The following is a 19704-nucleotide window of genomic DNA, read 5'->3' as shown; positions in this document are numbered from 1 at the left end:
AGCAGGAGCAACGAGCGAGCGCGATGCTTGGGCGCGTCGCGAAGATGCTCGCTCGCGCTGCTCCCACGCTCTCTTTCTCCGGCACCGCTCCCGCGGCCGGCCACGTTTCGCACGGGCCGGCCCGGGCCCAGCTGCTGCTCCTTCCCGCCTTCCTTCTGCTCCGCATCGATCCCTCCGCTGCTCCATCGACTCGACCTGCCTCCGCCTGCCGCACACTCTCCACTCGCTTCTCCGCACCTCTGTCATCGTCTCCGCCTCCTGCATCTGTTCGCCGCCTCTAGAGTCTCCCACATCCGCCGTCCGCCTCTCCTTCGCAGCCTCGCAGCAGCGACTGCGCTCTCCGCTCTCCGCATCCCCCCTCGCCCTCGCTCCGCTCCACTCGCAGCCTCGCCTGTGCACCTCTTGATGGCGCCGCCGCCTCGTCGGCGCGAGCCGGCCTCTCCGCCCGTGCTGCTGCTGCTGCTGCCCGTGCTGCTGTTCGTGCACATTGGCTACCACATCTGCATCCAGGTCGTCTCGCTGCATGCACTGCTGCGGCAGCAGTTGCGCGCCTCGCGCTTCGGGCCACTGTCCAGCCGCTCGGCGCCACACGTCGAGCGCCGGCTGCGAGAGCGTGCGGCCGCCGGCGCTCGGCTGCCGCAGCATCTCGCCGTCGTCTTTGCGCCGTCGCCGCCACGCACCGCCGTGCTGCTGCTGCGCCAGCTCTTCGCACTCGTCACCGGCGCGCCGCTCTCGCAGCTCGAGAACAACACGGCACGCGCCGCCGAGCCCTCGCCTGCCGACACGCCCGAAGCGCTTGTGGCGCAGGTCAAGGATGTCGCACGCTGGGCGTCCATGGTCGGCTGCATGCGCCTGAGCGTGTACGATCCCGCCGGCGCCATTCGAGAGGCGCTGGCAGGGCGTGAGGAGTGGACTCTCTCATGGGACGCTGCAGAGCCGACGCCGGCTCTGCCAAAGCACCTGCCGCGTCTGGCCGAGAGTCTCGTCGCGGCGCTCGAGGGCTCTTCCGCAGCGCGGTCCTCGCGCTCCGGCGATAGCTCGCCGTGCGATGCGCGGACAGCGTCGGAGATGCACACGCCTATGCTGCCTTCGTCCATCGACGGCTTCTTTGACACAACCAGCAGCAACTGGACCGATGGCGACGAGCTCTCCGCCGATGCCGGCACCTCTTCATCCTCGTCCGGACAGCTGCTCAGCGGGCAAAGCACGCCGCCAAGCGACGTCATTCCCGCTGCCGCCGCATCGCGCGTCACGCTGCGCATCACGCCCGTCGTGCCCGTCGTGAGCCGGCGCAAAGCCAATGGCTCTGCTCTACCGGCACTGCACGTCTCTGGCGCGTCTAGTCCGCAGGAGTACGGAGGGAGCGACGAGGCGCGCCTCACGCTGCACCTGCTCGGGCCTGGCGACGGCAAGGCTGCCCTTGTCGCTGCTGCGCGTGAGCTCGTCTGGAGAGCACGAGAGGGCGACACTCGCGGCGTGGATGTGAAGCGCGTCGAGGAGCTGCTGCTCGGTGAGTCTGGCGTGTGCCGTGAATCTATCCGAGTTATTGGCGACTGACAAGCTCTGCCTCAGACCAATCACATCCGCCAGAGCCGGACCTGCTCATCCTGCACGGCGGTCCACGACGCGTCTGCTCGCTCGCCGGCTTCCCGCCGTGGTCATTACGGCTCACAGACATCTTGTGCGTGGCCCTTCGCCTTCTCGATCCACGGCCTCGCAGCTCACATCTCTGCTCGCAGCTACGACGCACGCGCGCCCGCACGGTCACGCCTCAGCGCCGCCACGTTCGAGGCGGCGATGCAGCGCTTCGGCTACGTCGAGCAGCGCTTTGGGCGGTAGCGTCTGCCGCCAAAGCAGAGGATCGTGGAAGATGACATGACTTCTGCGAAAAGAACCGATGCGGATTGAGATGTTGTACAAGGCGACGTCGTCGCCGCGGAGATGCTGGGGGCAGACAGCGGGGTGGACTGCTTCGAGAGTGCGTCGTGACCACTCAAGATGCGCGTCTCAAATGCCGCTATGGCCCCTCTGGTGCCTCGTCTGCCTCTGCGCCCTCGAGCGGCGCAGCATGCTCCTTGATCCACTCCTCGTCCTCCCACACCGGCCGGTTGCCATTGCCGATGGCCGCCTTGGGCGCGCGTGCCAGGTTCACGTTGATGATGCGCTGAGAGCAGGGGGTCAGCGAGGAGAGCAGCGTATGAGGTCGCTGCGGCTGACGCACCCCGGCGAGCTCGTTGAGGTGCATGTTGTCGATGGCATCCTCGGCCTCCTCGGGCTTGGAGAAGGTCACGAAGCCAAAGCCGCGCGTGTTGCCGTCTGTGTCGGAACGTCAGCGGCGAGCTCAAGCTCAGAGACTACGGCAGACATCTTTCCACGTGCGCAGAGACCGTGGTCGCATGACGCATGCTCTCGGGCTGCCAGGAGCATTGGGCGTTCGCACAGCGCCCGGTCCCTGCGCCACCCCGTGCACTACGCCCTGCACCGCCGAGCTGTCCTGCTCATGCTTGACTCCTCGCACGTCCGTTTTGGCGCTAACAATCGGAGCAAGCTGCACTCACCCTCCTGCGGGATCTGCACGTCCACCACCTCGCCAAAGGCCGTGAAGGCATTGACGAGCATAGCGGCATCTGCGCCGTCGGGCAGGCCGCCGACGTACACCGTCTTCTTTGTGCGCTCAGCCATGGCGGCGGCAGCAACGCAGCAGCAGCGGCAGCGGAAGAAGCAGCTGGTGGCGAGACGACGGCGCTGGAGCGAAGAGAGAGGCGTGTGGGGGAGTGGTGGAGGAGAAGGAAGCTGGAGGCGCTGCCGCACGCTCTGCGGTGCGCGCGGCGCGCTGTCGGACGAAAGCGCCGTCGTCGTGATGCGCACGCGGCGGCGCGCCGCGCCGTGCGCCCAACACGCTTCTCGCCCGCGCTCCACGCCCTTCCTTCTCACCTCGACCCGCCCGGCCTCTCGTCCCTGCTCCATGCGCCACGCTCACGACCTCTGACGAACCTCTGCCTCTCCCTCGCCGCCGCCGCCCGACGCTCCTGCTGCCGCTGCCGCCGCCGCCGCCGCCGCGTGTGCATCTGATGGCGCGCCGCCCGTCGCTCGCGTCTCTGGCCCCGTCCCGCCCTCTGCTCCGGCAGCCGGCCGCCGCTCGGCCACAGCGGCCATGAGCCTCATGTCGCCCTTCACCGCCAGCGAGCCGCGCTTCGTCCCGTCTGCCTCTGGCGGCGCGTCGCAAGCAGCACCAGGGTCGTCGTCGCAGATCTCGCCGCCGCCCGCCTCGCGCGCCTACCATCCTCGCCGCTCGCTGGCGCACCGGCCCAGTCTGCTCGGCCTCGGCATTGATGCGCCCGGCTTCGACGATGTCGAGCTCGATGCTCCTGCGCCAGCGTCCAGTGCAGCACGCACAAAGTACGACTTTGAGGCGCCGGGCGAGTCGTACGACGAGGAGCACACGGGCCTCATGCGTGGCTCAGACGTGGAGCTGGGCGCTGCGGCGTCGCAGACGACTCTGCCGCTCTATGCGGCACCACGACGAGACAGCGGCGCTTCTCGCGGTGCGGAACAGCGCCTGGCGCGCGGGCAAGCGCTCGGCTTTGAGCCTGTCACGCCGCGCGAGAAGATGTGGATGTGGACCTCTGTCGCGCTCGTAGTGGTCCTCACGCTCGTGGCCGTCGGTGAGTGTAGCGCGGGCAAGCAGATGCGGGCTACAGGCTCACGCGCTTGTGTTCCAGCCATCTCGTTAGACTGGATCGACTGGCCGGGCGACGGCATCGGCGAGGCCTGAGGCACCGGCCGCGATAGACGTTTTCTTCCTCTCATCGATACCCTTCAAAAGCGCCCCGAGCATCTGCCGACGCCTTCCCTAACCAGTCACTTCGCTCGCTGCCACGCCGCGCCCACGCCAGCTCGGTAACACAATGACATTACACTCGCAAGCCCTAGACCCTCAGAGCGTCTTCTGCTCTCGGTTCTCGTACGTCGACTGGTCGATGGTGTCGATGGCGACGAAGCGGTGGATGTGCACCTCCTTCGTCTGGCCAAAGCGGATGGCGCGGCCGCGCGCCTGCTCCATCGTGGCGTGGTACTGCTGCGCCTCCTCGGTGATGAGCGGCGAGAGGAAGATGACGTGGTTCGCCACGGTGAGGTTGGAGCCAGCGGCACTCTCGTCGGCGACGTTGAGCAGCAGCACCCGGTCCCCGCCGCTCTGGAACGAGTCGAGCTGGTTGCTGCGGTTGCTCGACGTGCCCGTGAGGCGCACGAAGGACACGCCCGACTCCTCGAGCACGTCTGCGACCTTGCGCAGCAGGCCGTCGAACTGCGAGGCGGAGATTAGCTTCGTCCAGTGCGCGCACATCGAGCCGCACTCACCTGCACAAAGAGCAGGATGCGCTCCTCGTCGGGCAGCGAGTTGATGAGGTCGGCGACGCGCTGCAGCTTGACGCCGTAGCGCGTGCCGGGCTCCTCGATGCCGAGCGAGCTGGCCTTGACGATGGACGTGGGCTTGGCGAGCGCGTTGCAGCCGGGCGTGCAGCACTGGCCGATGTAGGCATCGCGCAGCACGCACTCGTAGCAGCCCGTGTGGCCGCACGTCGACGCCAGCGCAATCTTCTCAAGCGGCAGCTCCACGCCGCCCTTGTCGCACTTCGACGACGGGCACACGACGCCCAGTGGCTCGCCGCTCTTGCTCGCACGCTGGATGTCGCGCACGCGCGTGAAGTAGCGCAGCGACTGCTGTCGTGCCCAATACTCGTTGCGCAGCTGTGTGGAGACCTGATCAGCGAGGCCACCGAGCAGCTGCTCCGGCTCGACTCACGCGCTGAAGCAGGTGCGTCGTGTTGCGCAGCGAGGCCTCCTCGGCCCACGCCTCCTCCTTCGAGTAGCCCTTCTTCGGCTTGAGCTTTAGATAGCGCGTGCGGCCCTCCTTGACGGAAGAGAGTGCCGGGCCAGCCGTGCACTTGAGCTTCTTCAGCACTGCGGAGGAGTCAGCAGCTGCGCCATCACCTCGCACCTCGCACAACACCACTCACGCTCGATCAGCTTCGGCTTGCACTCCGGGTCGCCCCACGAGCCGTTCTCGACGTTCTGCGCAAACACGACGAGCGGCCAGTTGTGCTCGTCGCGGAACTCGTACGTGACGAGGCACAGGAAGTGCTGCGGCAGGGCAATGTCGCGGATCTCGCGCTCGAGCTGCGCGAGGCACTCGTCGCGCTGCTTCTCGCGCTCGCTGACGATGAACTCGCACGCCGCGGCCGCGTCCGTCGTGTCCATGTCCTCGTCGAGCACAAAGTGCGCCGCTTGCCGCGACAGGGCCTCCTCGGGCGAGCTCGACTCGCCGACGGTGAGGCGCAGGCGCTCGTCGCGGTCGTTCTGGCCGTCGGCGCCGCCCTTCTTCTTCGTCTTGGCTGTCGCCTTGAAGACCCGGCGCGCCAGACGCAGGTCCAGGCTCTCAATGGTGTGCGCCAGCTCGAGGTAGCAGGCACGCTCGGCCGCCGGCATGGCCACGGGCCGCATGCTCTCGACGAAGGGAATGTCGGCGATCTCGGCGACGTTCTGCCGCACGAACTGGTCCAGGAATGCCTGGCCACGCGCCTGACGGCGGTGATGCCAGGCTGGCGAGCGCACCTCGACGAAGTTGCGGAACTTCTCCACCAGCGTGCGAGCCTTCTCGCGGCGCAGACGCACGGACTGCTTCGTCGAGTCGGCATCGTCGTCGATGCCCAAGTGGATGTTCAGGAACGTGGCGATCGACTTGACGTCGGCAAAGTCTGCCGTCGGCGGGGTGCCCGACAAGATCCACTTGGAGTGCGCGCTGAGCTTGGCGATCGCAGCGAAAGTGCGCTCGGCGTTGGCGGCAATGTAGTGGAACTCGTCGATGACGACGCGCTCCCACATGAAGCACTCAAGCGGCGCAGCGTGCAGCCGCGTGTAGTCCGAGCGGACGGCGGCGCTGCCGAGGCCCCAGGGGTCCGGCCCGATCGACGCCTTGGGCGCGGCCGCTTTCGGCTTCCCCTTGGCCTTGGACTTGCGCTTCGGCTCGTCGTCGTCCGAGATGAAGTCGCTCAGCTCGCTGTCGCTGTCCGCGGCGCGGCGCTTCGGCTTCGGCTTGGCCTTTGCCTTTGCCGGCGCCTTGCCCTTGCCCTTCGCGCTCGGCTCGCCGTCGCTGCCCTCGGCATGTGCCTCCGCGTATGCCTGGCCGATGAGCCGCTTGCTCTTCTTCGCCGTGGTGAGGTGCGACGTGTCGAAGTCGACCTTGTCCTTGACGGACTCGGCGACCTTGCGCGCGCCCTCGCCCTTGGTCTGCAGCTCCACCATGCGATTGCGCAGCGCCGCGACCGATTTTTCGAGCGCAGCGTCGAAGAAGCGGCCGGCCGTGGCGGGCAGTGGGTTCGCCGCGGCCAGGCGTGCCAGCGATTCAAAGTACGCGTCGCTCTTGTAGATCGTCACCGACATGATGACAATGTCGGCGGCCTGGATGTCGGCAATCGTCGTCTTGTTGAGCTCCTGCTTGGAGTGGATTACGACGACTTTGAGGCTGTCGCCAGTGAACTGCAAGCACGCGTCAGCACAGCCAGGGATGGGAGCTTCGATCCGCTCACCTTCTCGACCTCCTTCTCCCACTGCCTGCACAGGTGCGGCGGCACGATGACGAGCGTGGCCTTGGTATGCACGAAGCGCTTGTCGTCGCTCTTGCGCTGCTCGGCCGCCTCTTTCCGCGCCGCGATGAGGCCGAGAGAGATGGCCGTCTTGCCATAGCCGACGGCATCGGCAAGCACGCCGCCGCGGACCACGACCTCGCGTGTAGCCTTGCCTTCGGCGCGCCAGCGCATCGGCGCCAGCAGGCCCTCGGAGACCTCCTCCTCGACGAACGGCTCGACGTCCTCGCTCTCCTGCTTGAGCATCCAGCTGAGGGAGCGGCGCTGCTCCGGCCGCAGCTCCATCGTGAAGAGCTCCGGCGTCGGTGCCTCGGGGTCCTTGCGGTTCGAGCGCAGCGTATATGCGGGGATGTTGAACTCGTCGAGCGACTTGTCCTGCTTGCTGAGGCGCCAAGACAGCGTCGTCTTGACCGCCGGGCTCAGCACCGGCAGGCGCGAGAGCGCACGGTGCATGAGCGTCAGCGGGTTGACGCCGATGCGGGCGATGGCCATGCCGTCCTCGATGCGCAGCTGCATCACGAATGGCGGCGGGCGATTCTTCAGCGCATGCTCGTACGGCGCCGCCTGCTCCTCGTTCTCGATTGGCCGCGTCGGCTGGCCCGCAGCGGCGATCCACTGGATGTCGGGCTGCTTCGGAGCACAAATCGCGCAAGTGGGAGAGTGCTCGGTGTCGACCGTAGGCCCAGCCGTCCACTCCGCGCTGATGGCCGGAGCGGGCACGCGCTCGACGAGCCATGCGAGCGCGTTGAAGGTCGTCGTCGCCTTGTGCTCGAGGTCCACATTCTCCCACTGACCCTCAACAGTCGGCCAGATGTCGCGGTTGAGCTCATCGCCGCGCTCGATACGCGCCGAGCAGCTCAGCACAGTGAGTGCGTCGACGCAGCGCGAGTCGGCATCGAGCGTCGTAGGCGCAGCAGACGCGCCGATGCGAGAGCGCGAGGCGTGCTCCGGCTCGATGAGGGTCATCGCGAGAGAGCTCGCGACCCAGCGGCCCTCGAGCGTGAGTGTCGTCTTCAGCTCCTTGGTCGCGCCCTCGGCGGCGCTCTTGTTCGGCACCGGCAGGCGCCAGCCGAGCGGCGCGCGGGCGTCGACTGTGCGCTCGAGTGGGAACGGCAGCGGCGCGATGTGCGAGGAGAAGACAAACGAGTCGTGGTCCTTGTCGCGCAGCCGGTCGGTGTCGAGGAAGAGGAAGGAGCGCGGCACGGCGATGGCACGGCGGTTCGCAGCGGCCTCCGTGACCTCGCGGCGAAGGTGCAAGGCGCCGTTGGCCGTGCCGCACTTGGGCAGCAGGTCGTACGTGCCAGCCACGTCGCCGAGGCCGTCGACCTTGACCTCCATGCTGCTGAAGCGCTTCGTGTTGGCAAAGTCGCCGCCAATGCCCATGGCCGCCTCCCACGTCGGCACGAGCTCGCCGCCGCCGGTGATGAACGCGGTGAACTTCTCGTTGGTCGGCAGCTTGAGCTCCCACTCGCCGTCGAGAAGGCTCTTGGCGTCGAGCGTGAGGCGCATGCGCGCGACGGGGTGCAGCAGCATCGAGCGCAGCTTGCTCTTCGTCGGCTCCTCGCGCTCCGGCTCGATGAAGAGACGCCAGTGTGGGTCGGCCGGGTCGAGCAGAAGCTCAAGCCGAGCATCGCCAGAGCTCGTGGCGAAGACGGCCGTCCAGCTGCGCTGGCGCAGCAGGCCGGAGAAGAGAAGCTCGGCGGACGAAAGCACGATCTGCACGCGCTCGATCCAGCGCTCGTAGCCAGCCGCCGGCTCGGCAGGGTCTGCCGGCGCCTCGGGCAGGTTCAGCACGATGCGCATGGGCAGCAGCGCCTTGAGCTCCGCCTCGAAGTCGTCCGTGTCGAGGCGCTCGTCAAGGAAGGGCTCGAAGGAGTGCTCCGGGCGGCCCTTGCAGCGGCCGCAAGCCGTGTGCTTGCACTGCGTGCACTGGAAGATGGGCTGGTCGGACGTGGCAGCGCGGCCCTCGCACGAACAGCGCTGGGCACTGGCGACGGCCGATTCGAGCAGCTTGGCCAGGTCAATCTTGTCGGCGTGCGAGTCGAGCTCGTAGGCCTGCTCTGCCAGCTCGCCGATCATGGCCGGCGCAGCGGCCTCCGTCTCCTCTTGCTGCTGCATCTCGACGTCGACCTTCTCCCGGCGGCGCTGCAGATCGGGCTGGGCGATGAGGAGAGCGGCAAAGACGCACGAGCCGACGACGGTCGACGACATGGCGTTGCCGGCCAGGTTCTGCAGCTGATCGTTCGTCTCGCGCGACAGCAGGAGCTCGTCGAGCGGCAGGCCCTGCAGCGAAAGCGCCTCGAGGCCGACCAGCGGGCCTCCGCGCGACGTCAGATACGGCATGCCGGACGGCGTCAGACAACCGCAGGTGCCTGGCCGAGACGACGCAATGTTGCGATCGACTGCGAGGTGTGCGTGAGCTCGTGCGACCTTCTCCAGGTGCGCTGCAGCCGCTCACCATTCTGGCTCAGCTCCCACACGCGGCTCTTGAAGCTCGCGTCGATGCCCATCTTGGCGTGTCTCAGCGTCGTGATGTCGAGCAGGTCAAGCACGCGCTCGGGCATCGGCAGCGCCCACTCGTTCCATGCTGCAGGCAACGAGGTGAGCTCGAGGTCGCGCCGAGAAGCGGCTTCACTCACCATCGTGCGAGAGCTTGCAGCCGCCGCCCTCCTCCCATGCCGTGAACGGCCGAGCCTTGCCGAGATGCTCATCGGCGCGTGCGAACTCGTGGCGACCTTGGCAGCGGCTCCAGTCGATTGTCGAGCGCGAACGACCAAAGCCCTCGCCCAGTGCGAACTGCTGGCGCACGTGTTGGATACGCGGGTCGTCCGTCGGCAGCAGGAACGACTCGAGCGAGGAAGACGCAGGCCGGACCATGCTCATGGTCAGCGCCTCCCAGTTGGCCGCGTAGTCGTCCTTGGTGTTGCGCGTCGCGATGAGGTAGCCGCGCTGGCGCGTGTGCGGGATGTAGTAGTTCTTCGTGTCGAACGTGTTCGAGAAGGCGGACTGCAAGCAGCGGTGAGCTCCAGCGTGCAGCACCGCAAGCCGCAGCATTCACGTCATACTCGATGTCCACAAACGCCTGCGCGACGTCGGCCCACGGCGCAGACTTGACGTTCTCGAGGATGACAATCGACGGCTGGTGCTTCTCGACCCAATTGAGCATGCCGAAGAACGTGCGGCCGCTCTCGCCGCCGTCGTTGAGGCCTTTCTTCATGTTGTTGAGGCCCGAGTAGTCGACGCAGCTCGTGCCCGCAACAAGAATGTCGACGTCACCCGGCACGTCGACGAGGGCGCCGTAGGCCGTGTGTGCCTGATCGTCGCCCAGCTCGCACACGTCGCGGAACAGAATCGGCGGCGAGAAGTTGCGCTCGATGTAGGCCTGCTTGTACGGCTCGATCTCGCAGGCGAAGACGTGGTGGATCTCAATGTCGAGGCCGTGCTGCTCCTTGATTGCGCGGCTGATGAGCTTGAGCGCCAGCAGCGGCGACTCGGTGCCACTGCACATGGTAGCGACGCGGAGTGGCCGGCCCTGCGACGCAAATGTGAGCTGTGCCAAATTAGTGGTGCCGCCATGGGACGCACCTGCAATGTCTTGGCGAGGCTGACAATCGCATCCGTGTCGAGGCGCCGCACAATGTCGCCAAATATGTCGTCGAGCGCGCTCATGGGCGGCAGCTCGCCGGCCGCCTCCTTGGCGCGTGCAGCGTGGGCCATGGCCACGGCGTCCTCGTACTTGGGCACGAAGGGCAGGTAGCGCACTTTCCTGCCGGCGCGGAACTCTGGCGCCCAGCGCTTGCTCTTGCCTGCCGCCGCGCCCTTGCTGCCGCTGGCCTGCTTGCGCTTGCGCGGCGCGCCCTCGTCGCCGTCCGAGATGAACTCGTCGGACGAGTCGACGATGAAATCGGGCGTCGCGGCGCGGCGCTCCTTCGCTGCGGGCGCCTTGGCCTTAGCCTTGGCGGGCGCGGGCTGCGGCGGTTTCCGCTGGCCGAACGACAGCGTGCTCTGCTTCATGGCGCGGCGCAGCGGCGACTGGCTGCTGCTGGCCTGCTTGCTCTTCAGCGATGCGATCGTCGGCAGCAGGACGACCGGGTCGCTGCCAGTGTCAAAGTATCCGTCCTCGGTCTGCAGCGCGCGGCGTGAGTGGGCGTTGCAGAGCGCTGCTTCGACACAGGAGCAACGCACCTTCTGACGCTTCGACGGCACATCGCTCGGCGTGGCCACCTCGTCGTCGCCCGAGTCGGAGCGCGAGTCGAGCGTCAGGCGCGGCGACGCCTCGCCGGCACTCGACAGCTCGGCGCTCTCATCCTCTGGCAGCTCCTCGTCGCCGCTCGACATCGCCGAGCCCGCAGAGAAGGCCGAGTAGGCGTCAGACTCGGCCTCGGCCGACGCAGAGAGCTCGAAGTCCGAGTCGTCGGAGATGACGATGAAGTCCTGCGACTTGCGGGCCGCCGACTTGCGCGCCGGACGCTGCAGCTTGGCGGGCGTCGAGGCGCTCGTGCCGATGCCCGAGGCGCGCGAGGCGCGCGAGGCGCTCGAGACGCGGCCGGACGGCATGCTGCAGGCGCACGTGTGCCTGATGCAGCGAGTGTGGGTGTGAGAGGCGGGGTGAGGTGAAATGGATCTCGGTGTGGGGAGCACACGAGAGCGAGGGGGCTTCTCGCCAGTGCCAGCCGCCTCGCTACTCCGCTCCGCAGCGCGTTAAGCGCTCGCCTCAACGCGTCGTGTCCTTCCCACGCCGTCGCCGAGAAGCACACTTTCGAGCCGCACGAGAGACGTGCGCTGGCACGTGACACGCAGCGCGGCGCCCATTCTTCTGCGCCGCTCGAGCAGCGCCGACCACCGTCATCCCGCACCTCACCCTCCACCCACACATCATGGCCGAAGTCCCCGGCGTCGGCGCCGAGCAGGCCGCCGTGGCCGACCCGCCCGCACCAATGGAGATCGACGAGGGGCCCAAGCTCAGCGACAAGATCAGCATTGTGCGTGTGCGCGCGCCTGCACGCCTGCCCTGCCGCTCATCCCTCTCTGCAGCTGCCAGGACACGAAAAGGACCTCAGCGCCGCCACGTTCTGCCTGAAGGACGAGGACCACACGCTCGGCAATGCGCTACGCTACATGCTCATGAAGAAGTGAGTCCAGCTGCTCCGCGGGCCAAGGCGGACGTGCGGGCGGCGCCGCTTCCCGAGGATTATAGACGACTCTGTCGAGCGACCGGACGCTCCTTGTGGGCGGCCCTAGTAGCGGTGCGACTTGTCACACACTATGGAATTCTTCGTTGCTGAGGGATTGGCTGCGCCGCAAGCTCGCTTGTCGTGGCCCGGTAAAGGCCGTGTTCGGCAGCGAGCCGCTCGCTGACGCCGCATGCCCTGCCAGCCCCAAGGTCGAGTTCTGCGGCTACAGCAACCCGCACCCGAGCGAGCCGAAGATCCACCTGCGCGTCCAGATGTATGGTGAGTACCCATTGCCGCTTAGAGAGCCAGCCCTGCGAGGACGATACGTGATGATCTTGACTTAAGGGATTTATCGGCATGCTTGCTGTCCTACGGGACGCCTGCACCTGACGACCGAGTCAACTAGACCAATTGTTCCTACTGAATTCGTCTCTTGCGAGAGAGGCTGGCTCTGCAATCCCTTGTTGCACCGGAACACTGCGCTGACATACTCGCACATTCAGACCATCTCTCGGCCCTCTCGGCGCTGCTGGATGCCATCAAGAACCTCGAGGCGCTCTTCGTCACCATCGAGGATGCCTACACCGCCAATCTGTCCGAGGGCAACTACGAGCGGCACAGCGACGAGGTGTCGCCCGAGGCCCTGCGCGCCATGGAGGAGCGCGGCCGGGCCATCCAGGCGGAGAAGAAGGCACAGGCCGCTGCGAGGCCATGAGTGCGCGTCTCTGACCTCGTGTCGCTCCAGCCTCTGTTTCGTACATCATCTGTATACTAGCTCCCACTGCATTCGTCTCCAATGTATCGTCACCCAGGCCGCTCGATCTCGTGTGTCCTGCTCGTCTCTCATGCCCACACGCGGGCGCGCACGGCTGATGAATGATTGTATAGTACAAGTACGCCGGACGGCCGCGGGCGCGATGCTGCTCGTGCTCGTGCCGATTCGATGCGCTGTCCCTCCACGCCCAGCCTGCAGATGCTGCTGCTGCCGAAGGCGCGAGGTCGATGGCGGCTCCATTCCTCTCCTAGTGCGTCGCACGCCACGCCACACGCTCAGTTACTTGACTCGGCGAAGAGCGCGGGCACCTTTGCCGAGAGCTGCACCACTGCCTCGACGAGCGCCATGTCTGCGCGCATGCCGGATGTAAGCGTGCGCAGGACGAAAGACGAAGGCGGGAAGAGTCGACAGAGACGCGGCTGGGACGGCGACGATGGCAGCCCTCTCCCGGGCCCTGACGTAGCTGGCCGGCGCCGCCGCATGTACAGCATCACGGAGCATCCGACCGTCGCATGGCATGTTCTGCAGCACAGCCTTGGCGTCCCGACACTGCTTCTTCTTCGCCGCGCTAGCCTTCTCCGCCCACGCCACGGAGAGCGCCCGAGCAGCAGGCCGGGCGCCATCGCACCTTGGCAGGGCTGGACTGCGCCACGGCCGCTGCTCATCCGCGCGCCATAGCGTCCCCTCCATGCCGCTCCCGACGCCACTCTCGCGCGCCCACACCGCACCCTGCCGCTCCCGACGCCACTCTCGCGCGCCCACACCGCACCCTGCCCCATCTCAGCGCGGCACTCACCCAGCTTGTCGCCAAAGTCGACGCTGGTAAACTCGCGCAGGCGCTCGCCGTTCTCGTCGACCTTGCCCACAATCTCGACGTACCCCTCGCCGCGCAGCTGCGTGTCGCGCGCCAGGTCGACGGCGACGTTGCCCTGGTCCGACGTCTGCACGACGAGCTCGCTGCCCGCCAGCTGCGCCGCCTTGCCGACGATGCGCACCACCTGGCCCGCGTGGTTGGCCATCATGGAGGAGTTGATGAGGGGCGTTGGCTGCGGGCAGCGTGAACAGAGGTCGCAAGGTATGATGCGTGAGGAGGCGCACCTTGTCCATGGTGTGTGAGTGTCAGGTGGAACGAGGGTGGGGGAGTGGAGGACGGAGCAGCGCGGCCCGCTGCGAAGGCGAGGAGGAAGCGCAGGCGGCGCCGACGCGCCACTTAACGCGTCGCGCGCGCAGCGTGTGGGAGCAGCTGCGCAAGTCGGACAGGCGCGCCGGCTGCCTCGGGTCCAACACTCTGACTTGCCGCTGCCGCTTGCCTCTCCACCGCCTCCTCCCTCGCCGCACCTCGCCAGCTTCAGCACCACCGCTGCCGCCTCGCCGCCTGCAGCTGCCTCCGCCGCTGAGCTTGAGCTGCGGCTCCGCTGCCAGTCCTCACCGCCACCCCCTCTGCCTCTCGCGCGATGCGGCTGCGCGTCTCCTTCGCCGACGCGCCCACGTTCCTGCGCATGATCCAGGCCGTGGCAAAGACGTCGCCCAAGTGCATCATCCGCCTCAGCGCCGCCGCCGTGCAGATCATCGTGCCCGGCGAGGCGCTCGAGAGCATGCAGATCTGGTCGTGAGCCGGCAGCGCGGGCGCAGCGCGAGGTGCGCACTGCTGACGCCTGTCCCGGCGGGTGACGTGCAGCACGGTGCCTGTCGTACGTGTCCTGCCGCTTCCTTGATACCGCCATGCTGACGCACGCAATAGGACGCATTCTTCAACGCCGACTAGTGCGTGCCCTCTCCTCTGTCCCATCCTCTTGCCGTGCTTACCGTTCCCCTCCCAGCCGCATCGAGTCCAACTTCAACAACCAGATTAACCTCGAGATCGCCACCGAGCCGCTGCTGCAGGCGCTGCGCTCCACGGGCAAAGACGCGGCAGACGTCACGATGCGCCTCGCGAAGAGGGATCGTGATCCGCTGCTGAGCTTCAGCATTGGGAATACGGTGAGTGGAGGAGAAATAAGGAGCGGAGAGAGGTCCCCCGTGGGGGGGGGGGGGGGGGCAACTTCTTAGGTGCTCGAGACAGGCTGTGAGGAAGACAGCACGTGGCACTCAGCAGTGGCACAGCATGTCCGGCCGAGCCTGCGACCTGTCCTCTCTTCGCACGATCGCCGCACTGACGCTTATGCTGCGCGCGCCAGACGATGAACGGCGCGCGCCTCGAGATCGTGCAAGAGGTGCTGATCCGCATCCTCAAGCCGGCCGACATTGTGCGTCATGTCCGCCACACTGGCCCTTCTCTGCCGCTCAGCTTTCGCACCAGAACCGCATCCAAGAGCCCGTCTCGCCCGTGCCCGACGTGCACATCTTCCTGCCCGCCAAGATCTCCAAGCTGCGCAAGGTGGCCGAGCGCATGCACTCGCTCACGGCGGACCACATCCTGCTCTCGGCCAGCCGCAGTGGCGAGCTGAAGCTGGCGATTGAGAAGGATGACTGCAGAGTCGAGACGACGTGGAAGGACTGTGCGAGACCGAAGGGAGACGACAGTGAGTCTTCGCGGACTGCAAGAAGGGAGAAAATGGCTGATGAAGGGAAACAGTCACACAAAGCGACGACGACCATCCTGCAAGCCATCACTTCTCGGTGCGTGCCACTCCTCGCGCTCCTCGCGTTTGCGTTGCTGAACGCACGTGCGCACGCACAGGTCAAGCTCGACATGAAGTCCTTCATGCGTCTCCTCTCCTCCAACATCGTCGATGCCAGCTCGATCATCGCGTGCATCTGCGAGGCGCACTGCGCCATCTTCTATGTGCGTGCTCCTGCGCCTTCCTCCCCCCCCCCCCCCCCTCTCTGGGGCTCTACCTCATAGGACCGCAGCTGATGCGTGCCGCGCCACAGGTCTACATCGGCGACACGAGCCAGCGCAGCAGCCGAGGGGTCATGACGGTGAGTATCGCGGGCACTGCAGCAGCTCCCCCAGCTCGAGACACTCACAGCATAGTGCCGTCAGTTTTTCCTGCCCGGCCTCGACACATGAGCGCCTCCTTCTCGCCCCGCGCTTTGCCCCCGCTCCACGTCTCCTCAGTCACCGTATCTCGCCTCGCATCTCCGCACTGCTTCCTCGCCATTCAACCACGTCACTCAGCCTCCCCCACATCACCGTCACCTCTCTCACATGCCACGCCTGTATCATTTGCCTCCACTGCCCCAGTAGCGATCGCCCATGTTGCCGCAGCCCGGCTCCAGGCTCCAGCAGACGCGCGTCTGCTCCTCTCCTTCCGCCACGCCGCCCAATCTCCGTGCCTCTTCCTCTTCCGCCTCGACGTCCGACGAGGCATCTTCATCGTCGCCTCTCCGGCCTGCGCGCACCACAGTCGACGGAGCTGCGCGGGCGCCGCAAATCAGCGTCTAATCTTGCAGCAGAGCAGGCGCGCCCAGGGGGGGGGGACTCACTCTTGATGCGCCGCTTCTTGAGGTCCGGATCGATGCCCGCCACCACGATCTTGACGCGCGGAAACGCACGATGCAAAGCGTGGATGCCGCCCTTTGCCGAGGCGAGCAGCACGACGAAGAGGATGTGCTGCTCCTGCACGCCGTGGTCGAGCTGCAGCGAGAGAGCGTCAGCTTGATGGGAAAGACCGACGGAACGCAGAGGAGCTGCGCACCAGCACACGAATGCTGGCGTGTGCGTCCTTCGGTGTCAGCAGCGTCTGCGGAGGAGCAGAGCGCATCTCCCACTCACCCCATAAACGCCGCCGCGCCCGTGCCGCACTGCGAGTCAAGCAGCATGACCCAGGCCTGCGTTGCACTCTCGCGCGCACGCAGGAAGCGCGGCAGGTCGACGGTGTACAGCTTCGGCTCGCCTTCACGATCCGACTGGATGAGCAGACTGCCGGTTTGCAGGGCGGGAATGGCGCGGCGAGCCGACTGCGGAGCGGACGTTGTGAGGACTGAACATGAGAAAGGAGGGGGGTAAAGGGGGGACGCACCGGCTCAAGCATAGCGCCGCTTCGCAGGATGGAAATCGAGCAGATGTTCTGTTCCGGCGCGTGTCAATTGTGCACTTGCCATCTCTTCACAGCCCACAACTCACCTCGACAGCCAGCTCGCTGCCTACATGCTGCTTGCCCGACACGAGGGTGATCTCCTTGGGTCGGTGCGGCAGATGCGCGATGGCGGCCTCGACGACGAGCAGGGCGAGGCGATTGATGGTGCTGCATGACATGGCTTAGCCCATGCACAACTCTCGGAGCCCTCCCGAGAGGGGAGGCGGGGGGGAGAGGCAGGACGCACAAGATGAAGTCCTCGCCCGAGACGCTGGCGTCATGCATCATCGTGAGCAGTGCCTGCAGATCGGAGGCAGTGTGAGCTTCGCGCGGCCCGCACGCCTCGGCTCAGCGGCAGTCTGGAGGGGGAGGGGGGGAGGGCGGAAGCCACATACCGTAAGCTGCGGCTTCTGCGGCAACAGATGCACATTTGGCGGCAGCGATCCAAGTTCGTGCATCGTGTTCTCCTGGGCCGCGCCAAAGCCCTCGACGGAGCTGCATCTCGTCAGACTCAGCGCCTCAAACGGCGAGTGCTTCATCTCCCTCCTGGGTGTTGCAGGCGTACGACTGAGCTCCGTGCGCAGCCGCATGGCGCGCGCATTGAGCTGGCGCTTGATGTGCTGAGAGATGACGTCGATCGCGACGTCGTTGCGCTGTCCGGGCACGATGATGTCGGCGTGGCGAGAGGTCTGCGACACGTGGTTGTCGTAGCTCGGCTTGACGTAGCGTAGGTACTGGCGACGGCAGTGGATCAGGCGAGAGGAGGGAAAGAGAGGGGAGGGGGAGACGCACCTGGTCAAGCACACCGTTGACGTCCCTCCCTCGCTCTGCGATATCCCGTCGCAACCGACGCGCAAGCATGAGGTCGCTGTCTGCCTGCACGAAGATCTTGAGGTCCAGCAGCTCGCGGATGGCCGGGTCGTGCAGGACAAAGAGGCCCTCGAGGAGGATCACTGTTGCGCCTGTTGGAGAGGGCTGAGGGACCGGAGGAATGGAGAGGCGGAGGGATGAGAACGCACCGTAGAGATACGTCGTGTCGGCGGTGCGTTGATGCTGCACGAAGCTGTACACCGCTGGCAGACACATGCAGGTGAGCTTCGCCCGGCGCAGCAGCTTGCGCTGACATGACACACGCACGGATGTCGACGGCTCGTGAATGCCGCAGGCTGACGGGCACGGGACTGGTGAGCATGTGCGCAAAGGGGGGCAACGGCTGCTGTGGGCAGCCGCCCGACGCACTCCTCGATGCACTCCTTCATGATTTGGTAGTCCTGTCCTCGAGGGGTCGCCTCAGCGACTGCCGGAAGAGGCCCTCCTCGAGGGAGCGCTGCAAGACTCACGAATGCCTGGATGGCAGCTACAGTCAGTCAGAAGCCTGGCGAGCGAGCGCCACGCCGCAGACCACTCACGTCCGGGTGGTCAAAGTCGAAGTTGTTGGAGTGTGCCAGCTTGCTCTAGCACATCGCCAGCCTCAGCGCTTCATCCTCCGCTTCTGCCGCGCCAAGTCCCTCACCTGTTCCGGCGTCAGGCTGTTGTACTGTCCTGCGTCATCAGCCGCAATCCACGTCCGCTCTGCTTGCGCTTCTGCAACTTACGAAGCTGTCCTGGCTCACGATGGCGACCCAGGGCACGTTGGGCAGGCTCTTGATCACCGCACGCGCCACGCTCGTCTTGCCCGACGCCGAGCCGCCGGCAATGCCGACGATGTACGCATCGATGGGCCGCCCCTCGGCGTCGTACCATGCGCGCCGGCCGGCTTCGGTCATGACGATGCTGCAACAGGGCCATTTGTGTGTGAGCTGGCTGGCGCTTCGCTGGCCCTATGGCTCGTGGCGCATGCGTTGCCCGATGCCTGCAGGCTCTGGCGCTGCCTGATCCGCGCTGCTGCCAGCTGTCCAGCTCCCTCATCCTCCCTCCCCTCCTTGCGCTGCCCTATCTTGCCCCCTCGCCTCGCCCAAGTGCCCATCCGAGCGCACCCGCGCCTGTCGTGCCCCATCAAGCCCTGTCCATCCTGTGCATCTCTTCGAAGCTTCTACCACCGCCCGTCAAGACGACGCACTTCTTGGCCTGCGTCGTCATGCTCTCGCGGCCCTTGCCCGCGCCCGCGGCGGCGGGGCGCGCGACGGGCGCGGCGCGTGGAGGGGCGGCGGCCATGGCGGATGCGCTGCAAAAGGTGGCGCGTGGAACGCCCTGTGCGCCGACGGCAGCGATGCGATGCGATGCGATGCGATGCGATGTGAGTGATGCAGGAGAGTGGAGGGGTGCGATGCGATGCGGGCTGCGGGACCGGAAGCGGAGCGGGTGGGGAGAGGCGAGGCGAGAGGCACTTCTGGCGCAGCGTGTTGCACGGCGAGAGCAGCCGCGGCACGGGCGAGCATCACGTGCCGCCGGCTGGCCTGGCCTGGCCCGTGCTTGCCGGCCGCGTGGGAGCAGCAGAGCGTGCCGCCATCGCGCTGGCGCCACAGCCGCAGCGCAGGCAGCGACGCTCGATGTGAGATGCGAAATCAACAGCGGCTGCTGTGCCTGTCCGTGCTCATGCTGCTGCTGCAGCGCACGGGCGGGAGAGGTGACGGGCGCGGCGCCCTTCCCGAGGCGCGCGAGCTTCTTGTGCGGCCCGGCATGCGAGGTGCGCTGCTGGCTGGCGGCGCGGCGGCGCGCGGATGCTTCTGCCTGCACCTGGTCGCCGTGGCGCGCGTGGCGCGCGTGGCTGGCAGGCAGCACACAGGCGGCGTGCCTGTGAGAGCGGGCGCGCGCGGGCAGCGAGGTGTCGGTGTGCTTCTCGCTCCGCCGCACAGCGCAGCTCGGGCCGCCTCGTCGACAGCACAGCGAGGCGCCGTCAAGCAACTTGCTCGCTCTCTCCGCACCACGCACTGCTCGCCACCTCGCCATCTTCACCCACCACCACACCGCCGCGCCACACCTTCTCGCGTCGTCGCTTGCGCCAGGCTGCCGCGCCTGCCATCATGTGCGTGTCCCCTCCTCGCCGCCGCCGCCGCACTCACTCACGCCTGCGCGACACAGGAACAACCCGTCCGACGCGCCCTCGCCCGCGCCGCGCCGTGGGCCGCCGTCAGGCAGCAGCACGCTGT

The 19704-nt window shown here is 66.9% G+C and overlaps 8 protein-coding genes across 8 annotated transcripts; 4 read left to right on the top strand and 4 right to left on the bottom strand.

The window, feature by feature from the left end:
• Positions 1 to 155: 155 nt before the first annotated feature.
• On the top strand, positions 156 to 2286 carry FA09DRAFT_358252 (hypothetical protein). Its single transcript, XM_025744936.1, has 3 exons — positions 156 to 1510; positions 1573 to 1681; positions 1740 to 2286. The coding sequence occupies exons 1-3, from the start codon at positions 406 to 408 to the stop codon at positions 1837 to 1839; spliced, it is 1314 nt and encodes a 437-aa protein (XP_025601179.1). The 5' UTR covers positions 156 to 405; the 3' UTR covers positions 1840 to 2286.
• FA09DRAFT_327612 (RNA-binding domain-containing protein) lies at positions 1759 to 2767 on the bottom strand. The gene is made up of 3 exons (XM_025741461.1): positions 2559 to 2767; positions 2222 to 2316; positions 1759 to 2164 (listed from the first exon to the last, which is right to left on the bottom strand). The coding sequence occupies exons 1-3, from the start codon at positions 2680 to 2682 to the stop codon at positions 2018 to 2020; spliced, it is 366 nt and encodes a 121-aa protein (XP_025601178.1). The 5' UTR covers positions 2683 to 2767; the 3' UTR covers positions 1759 to 2017.
• Positions 2768 to 3060: 293 nt separating this feature from the next.
• On the top strand, positions 3061 to 3856 carry FA09DRAFT_118389 (hypothetical protein). Its single transcript, XM_025739025.1, has one exon. It carries the CDS (start codon positions 3155 to 3157, stop codon positions 3773 to 3775), a length of 621 nt encoding a protein of 206 aa, XP_025601177.1. The 5' UTR covers positions 3061 to 3154; the 3' UTR covers positions 3776 to 3856.
• Positions 3857 to 3892: 36 nt separating this feature from the next.
• Positions 3893 to 11268, bottom strand: FA09DRAFT_358249 (hypothetical protein). Its single transcript, XM_025744935.1, has 10 exons — positions 10830 to 11268; positions 10230 to 10769; positions 9703 to 10176; positions 9284 to 9650; positions 9103 to 9231; positions 6588 to 9046; positions 5019 to 6537; positions 4805 to 4962; positions 4360 to 4749; positions 3893 to 4306 (listed from the first exon to the last, which is right to left on the bottom strand). The coding sequence occupies exons 1-10, from the start codon at positions 11199 to 11201 to the stop codon at positions 3938 to 3940; spliced, it is 6777 nt and encodes a 2258-aa protein (XP_025601176.1). The 5' UTR covers positions 11202 to 11268; the 3' UTR covers positions 3893 to 3937.
• A 248-nt stretch (positions 11269 to 11516) lies between these two features.
• On the top strand, positions 11517 to 12631 carry FA09DRAFT_327609 (RBP11-like subunits of RNA polymerase). Its single transcript, XM_025741460.1, has 4 exons — positions 11517 to 11626; positions 11679 to 11776; positions 12021 to 12097; positions 12322 to 12631. The coding sequence occupies exons 1-4, from the start codon at positions 11522 to 11524 to the stop codon at positions 12531 to 12533; spliced, it is 492 nt and encodes a 163-aa protein (XP_025601175.1). The 5' UTR covers positions 11517 to 11521; the 3' UTR covers positions 12534 to 12631.
• Positions 12632 to 12682: 51 nt separating this feature from the next.
• FA09DRAFT_358247 (replication factor A protein 3) lies at positions 12683 to 13700 on the bottom strand (the record flags this gene model as incomplete). The annotated part of the gene is made up of 3 exons (XM_025744934.1): positions 12683 to 12942; positions 13390 to 13639; positions 13692 to 13700. The coding sequence occupies 3 exons, from the start codon at positions 13698 to 13700 to the stop codon at positions 12869 to 12871; spliced, it is 333 nt and encodes a 110-aa protein (XP_025601174.1). The 3' UTR covers positions 12683 to 12868.
• Positions 13701 to 13900: 200 nt separating this feature from the next.
• FA09DRAFT_327606 (cell cycle checkpoint) lies at positions 13901 to 15850 on the top strand. The gene is made up of 10 exons (XM_025741459.1): positions 13901 to 14202; positions 14272 to 14284; positions 14335 to 14357; positions 14414 to 14573; positions 14771 to 14839; positions 14893 to 15115; positions 15169 to 15212; positions 15274 to 15378; positions 15468 to 15515; positions 15580 to 15850. Exons 1-10 carry the CDS (start codon positions 14048 to 14050, stop codon positions 15604 to 15606), a joined length of 867 nt encoding a protein of 288 aa, XP_025601173.1. The 5' UTR covers positions 13901 to 14047; the 3' UTR covers positions 15607 to 15850.
• On the bottom strand, positions 15702 to 19125 carry FA09DRAFT_327604 (uridine kinase). Its single transcript, XM_025741458.1, has 17 exons — positions 18675 to 19125; positions 18211 to 18388; positions 18129 to 18152; positions 18025 to 18069; positions 17956 to 17961; positions 17855 to 17886; positions 17753 to 17781; positions 17635 to 17688; positions 17408 to 17577; positions 17011 to 17349; positions 16863 to 16915; positions 16663 to 16783; positions 16559 to 16606; positions 16312 to 16496; positions 16235 to 16247; positions 16023 to 16173; positions 15702 to 15952 (listed from the first exon to the last, which is right to left on the bottom strand). The coding sequence occupies exons 1-17, from the start codon at positions 18767 to 18769 to the stop codon at positions 15759 to 15761; spliced, it is 1737 nt and encodes a 578-aa protein (XP_025601172.1). The 5' UTR covers positions 18770 to 19125; the 3' UTR covers positions 15702 to 15758.
• Between the last annotated feature and the right edge of the window lie 579 nt (positions 19126 to 19704).

The sequence above is a fragment of the Tilletiopsis washingtonensis genome (genome assembly GCF_003144115.1).
Source record: "Tilletiopsis washingtonensis strain MCA 4186 unplaced genomic scaffold FA09scaffold_2, whole genome shotgun sequence".
NCBI classification, from domain to species: Eukaryota; Fungi; Basidiomycota; class Exobasidiomycetes; order Entylomatales; genus Tilletiopsis; species Tilletiopsis washingtonensis.
This window is presented reverse-complemented; position numbering and strand designations above follow the sequence as displayed.

Excerpts from the sequence above, each read along its gene's own strand:
- FA09DRAFT_358252 (XM_025744936.1), top strand. The coding sequence starts at position 406 with ATGGCGCCGCCGCCTCGTCGGCGCGAGCCGGCCTCTCCGCCCGTGCTG. Across the intron at positions 1,511-1,572 it reads CGTCGAGGAGCTGCTGCTCG|ACCAATCACATCCGCCAGAG; the intron begins GTGAGTCTGGCG and ends GCTCTGCCTCAG. Across the intron at positions 1,682-1,739 it reads TTACGGCTCACAGACATCTT|CTACGACGCACGCGCGCCCG; the intron begins GTGCGTGGCCCT and ends CTCTGCTCGCAG.
- FA09DRAFT_327612 (XM_025741461.1), bottom strand. The coding sequence starts at position 2,682 with ATGGCTGAGCGCACAAAGAAGACGGTGTACGTCGGCGGCCTGCCCGAC. Across the intron at positions 2,317-2,558 it reads CGTGCAGATCCCGCAGGAGG|ACGGCAACACGCGCGGCTTT; the intron begins GTGAGTGCAGCT and ends GTTCCGACACAG. Across the intron at positions 2,165-2,221 it reads ACCTCAACGAGCTCGCCGGG|CGCATCATCAACGTGAACCT; the intron begins GTGCGTCAGCCG and ends CCCTGCTCTCAG.
- FA09DRAFT_118389 (XM_025739025.1), top strand. The coding sequence starts at position 3,155 with ATGAGCCTCATGTCGCCCTTCACCGCCAGCGAGCCGCGCTTCGTCCCG.
- FA09DRAFT_358249 (XM_025744935.1), bottom strand. The coding sequence starts at position 11,201 with ATGCCGTCCGGCCGCGTCTCGAGCGCCTCGCGCGCCTCGCGCGCCTCG. Across the intron at positions 6,538-6,587 it reads GGGAGAAGGAGGTCGAGAAG|TTCACTGGCGACAGCCTCAA; the intron begins GTGAGCGGATCG and ends GCGTGCTTGCAG. Across the intron at positions 4,307-4,359 it reads GCATCCTGCTCTTTGTGCAG|TTCGACGGCCTGCTGCGCAA; the intron begins GTGAGTGCGGCT and ends TCCGCCTCGCAG.
- FA09DRAFT_327609 (XM_025741460.1), top strand. The coding sequence starts at position 11,522 with ATGGCCGAAGTCCCCGGCGTCGGCGCCGAGCAGGCCGCCGTGGCCGAC. Across the intron at positions 11,777-12,020 it reads CGCTACATGCTCATGAAGAA|CCCCAAGGTCGAGTTCTGCG; the intron begins GTGAGTCCAGCT and ends ATGCCCTGCCAG. Across the intron at positions 12,098-12,321 it reads CCTGCGCGTCCAGATGTATG|ACCATCTCTCGGCCCTCTCG; the intron begins GTGAGTACCCAT and ends TCGCACATTCAG.
- FA09DRAFT_327606 (XM_025741459.1), top strand. The coding sequence starts at position 14,048 with ATGCGGCTGCGCGTCTCCTTCGCCGACGCGCCCACGTTCCTGCGCATG. Across the intron at positions 15,116-15,168 it reads GAGACCGAAGGGAGACGACA|TCACACAAAGCGACGACGAC; the intron begins GTGAGTCTTCGC and ends GAAGGGAAACAG. Across the intron at positions 15,213-15,273 it reads CTGCAAGCCATCACTTCTCG|GTCAAGCTCGACATGAAGTC; the intron begins GTGCGTGCCACT and ends GCGCACGCACAG.
- FA09DRAFT_327604 (XM_025741458.1), bottom strand. The coding sequence starts at position 18,769 with ATGGCCGCCGCCCCTCCACGCGCCGCGCCCGTCGCGCGCCCCGCCGCC. Across the intron at positions 18,153-18,210 it reads TCGTGAGCCAGGACAGCTTC|TACAACAGCCTGACGCCGGA; the intron begins GTAAGTTGCAGA and ends GACGCAGGACAG. Across the intron at positions 15,953-16,022 it reads CAAGAAGCGGCGCATCAAGA|CTCCGTCGACTGTGGTGCGC; the intron begins GTGAGTCCCCCC and ends GCGCCCGCGCAG.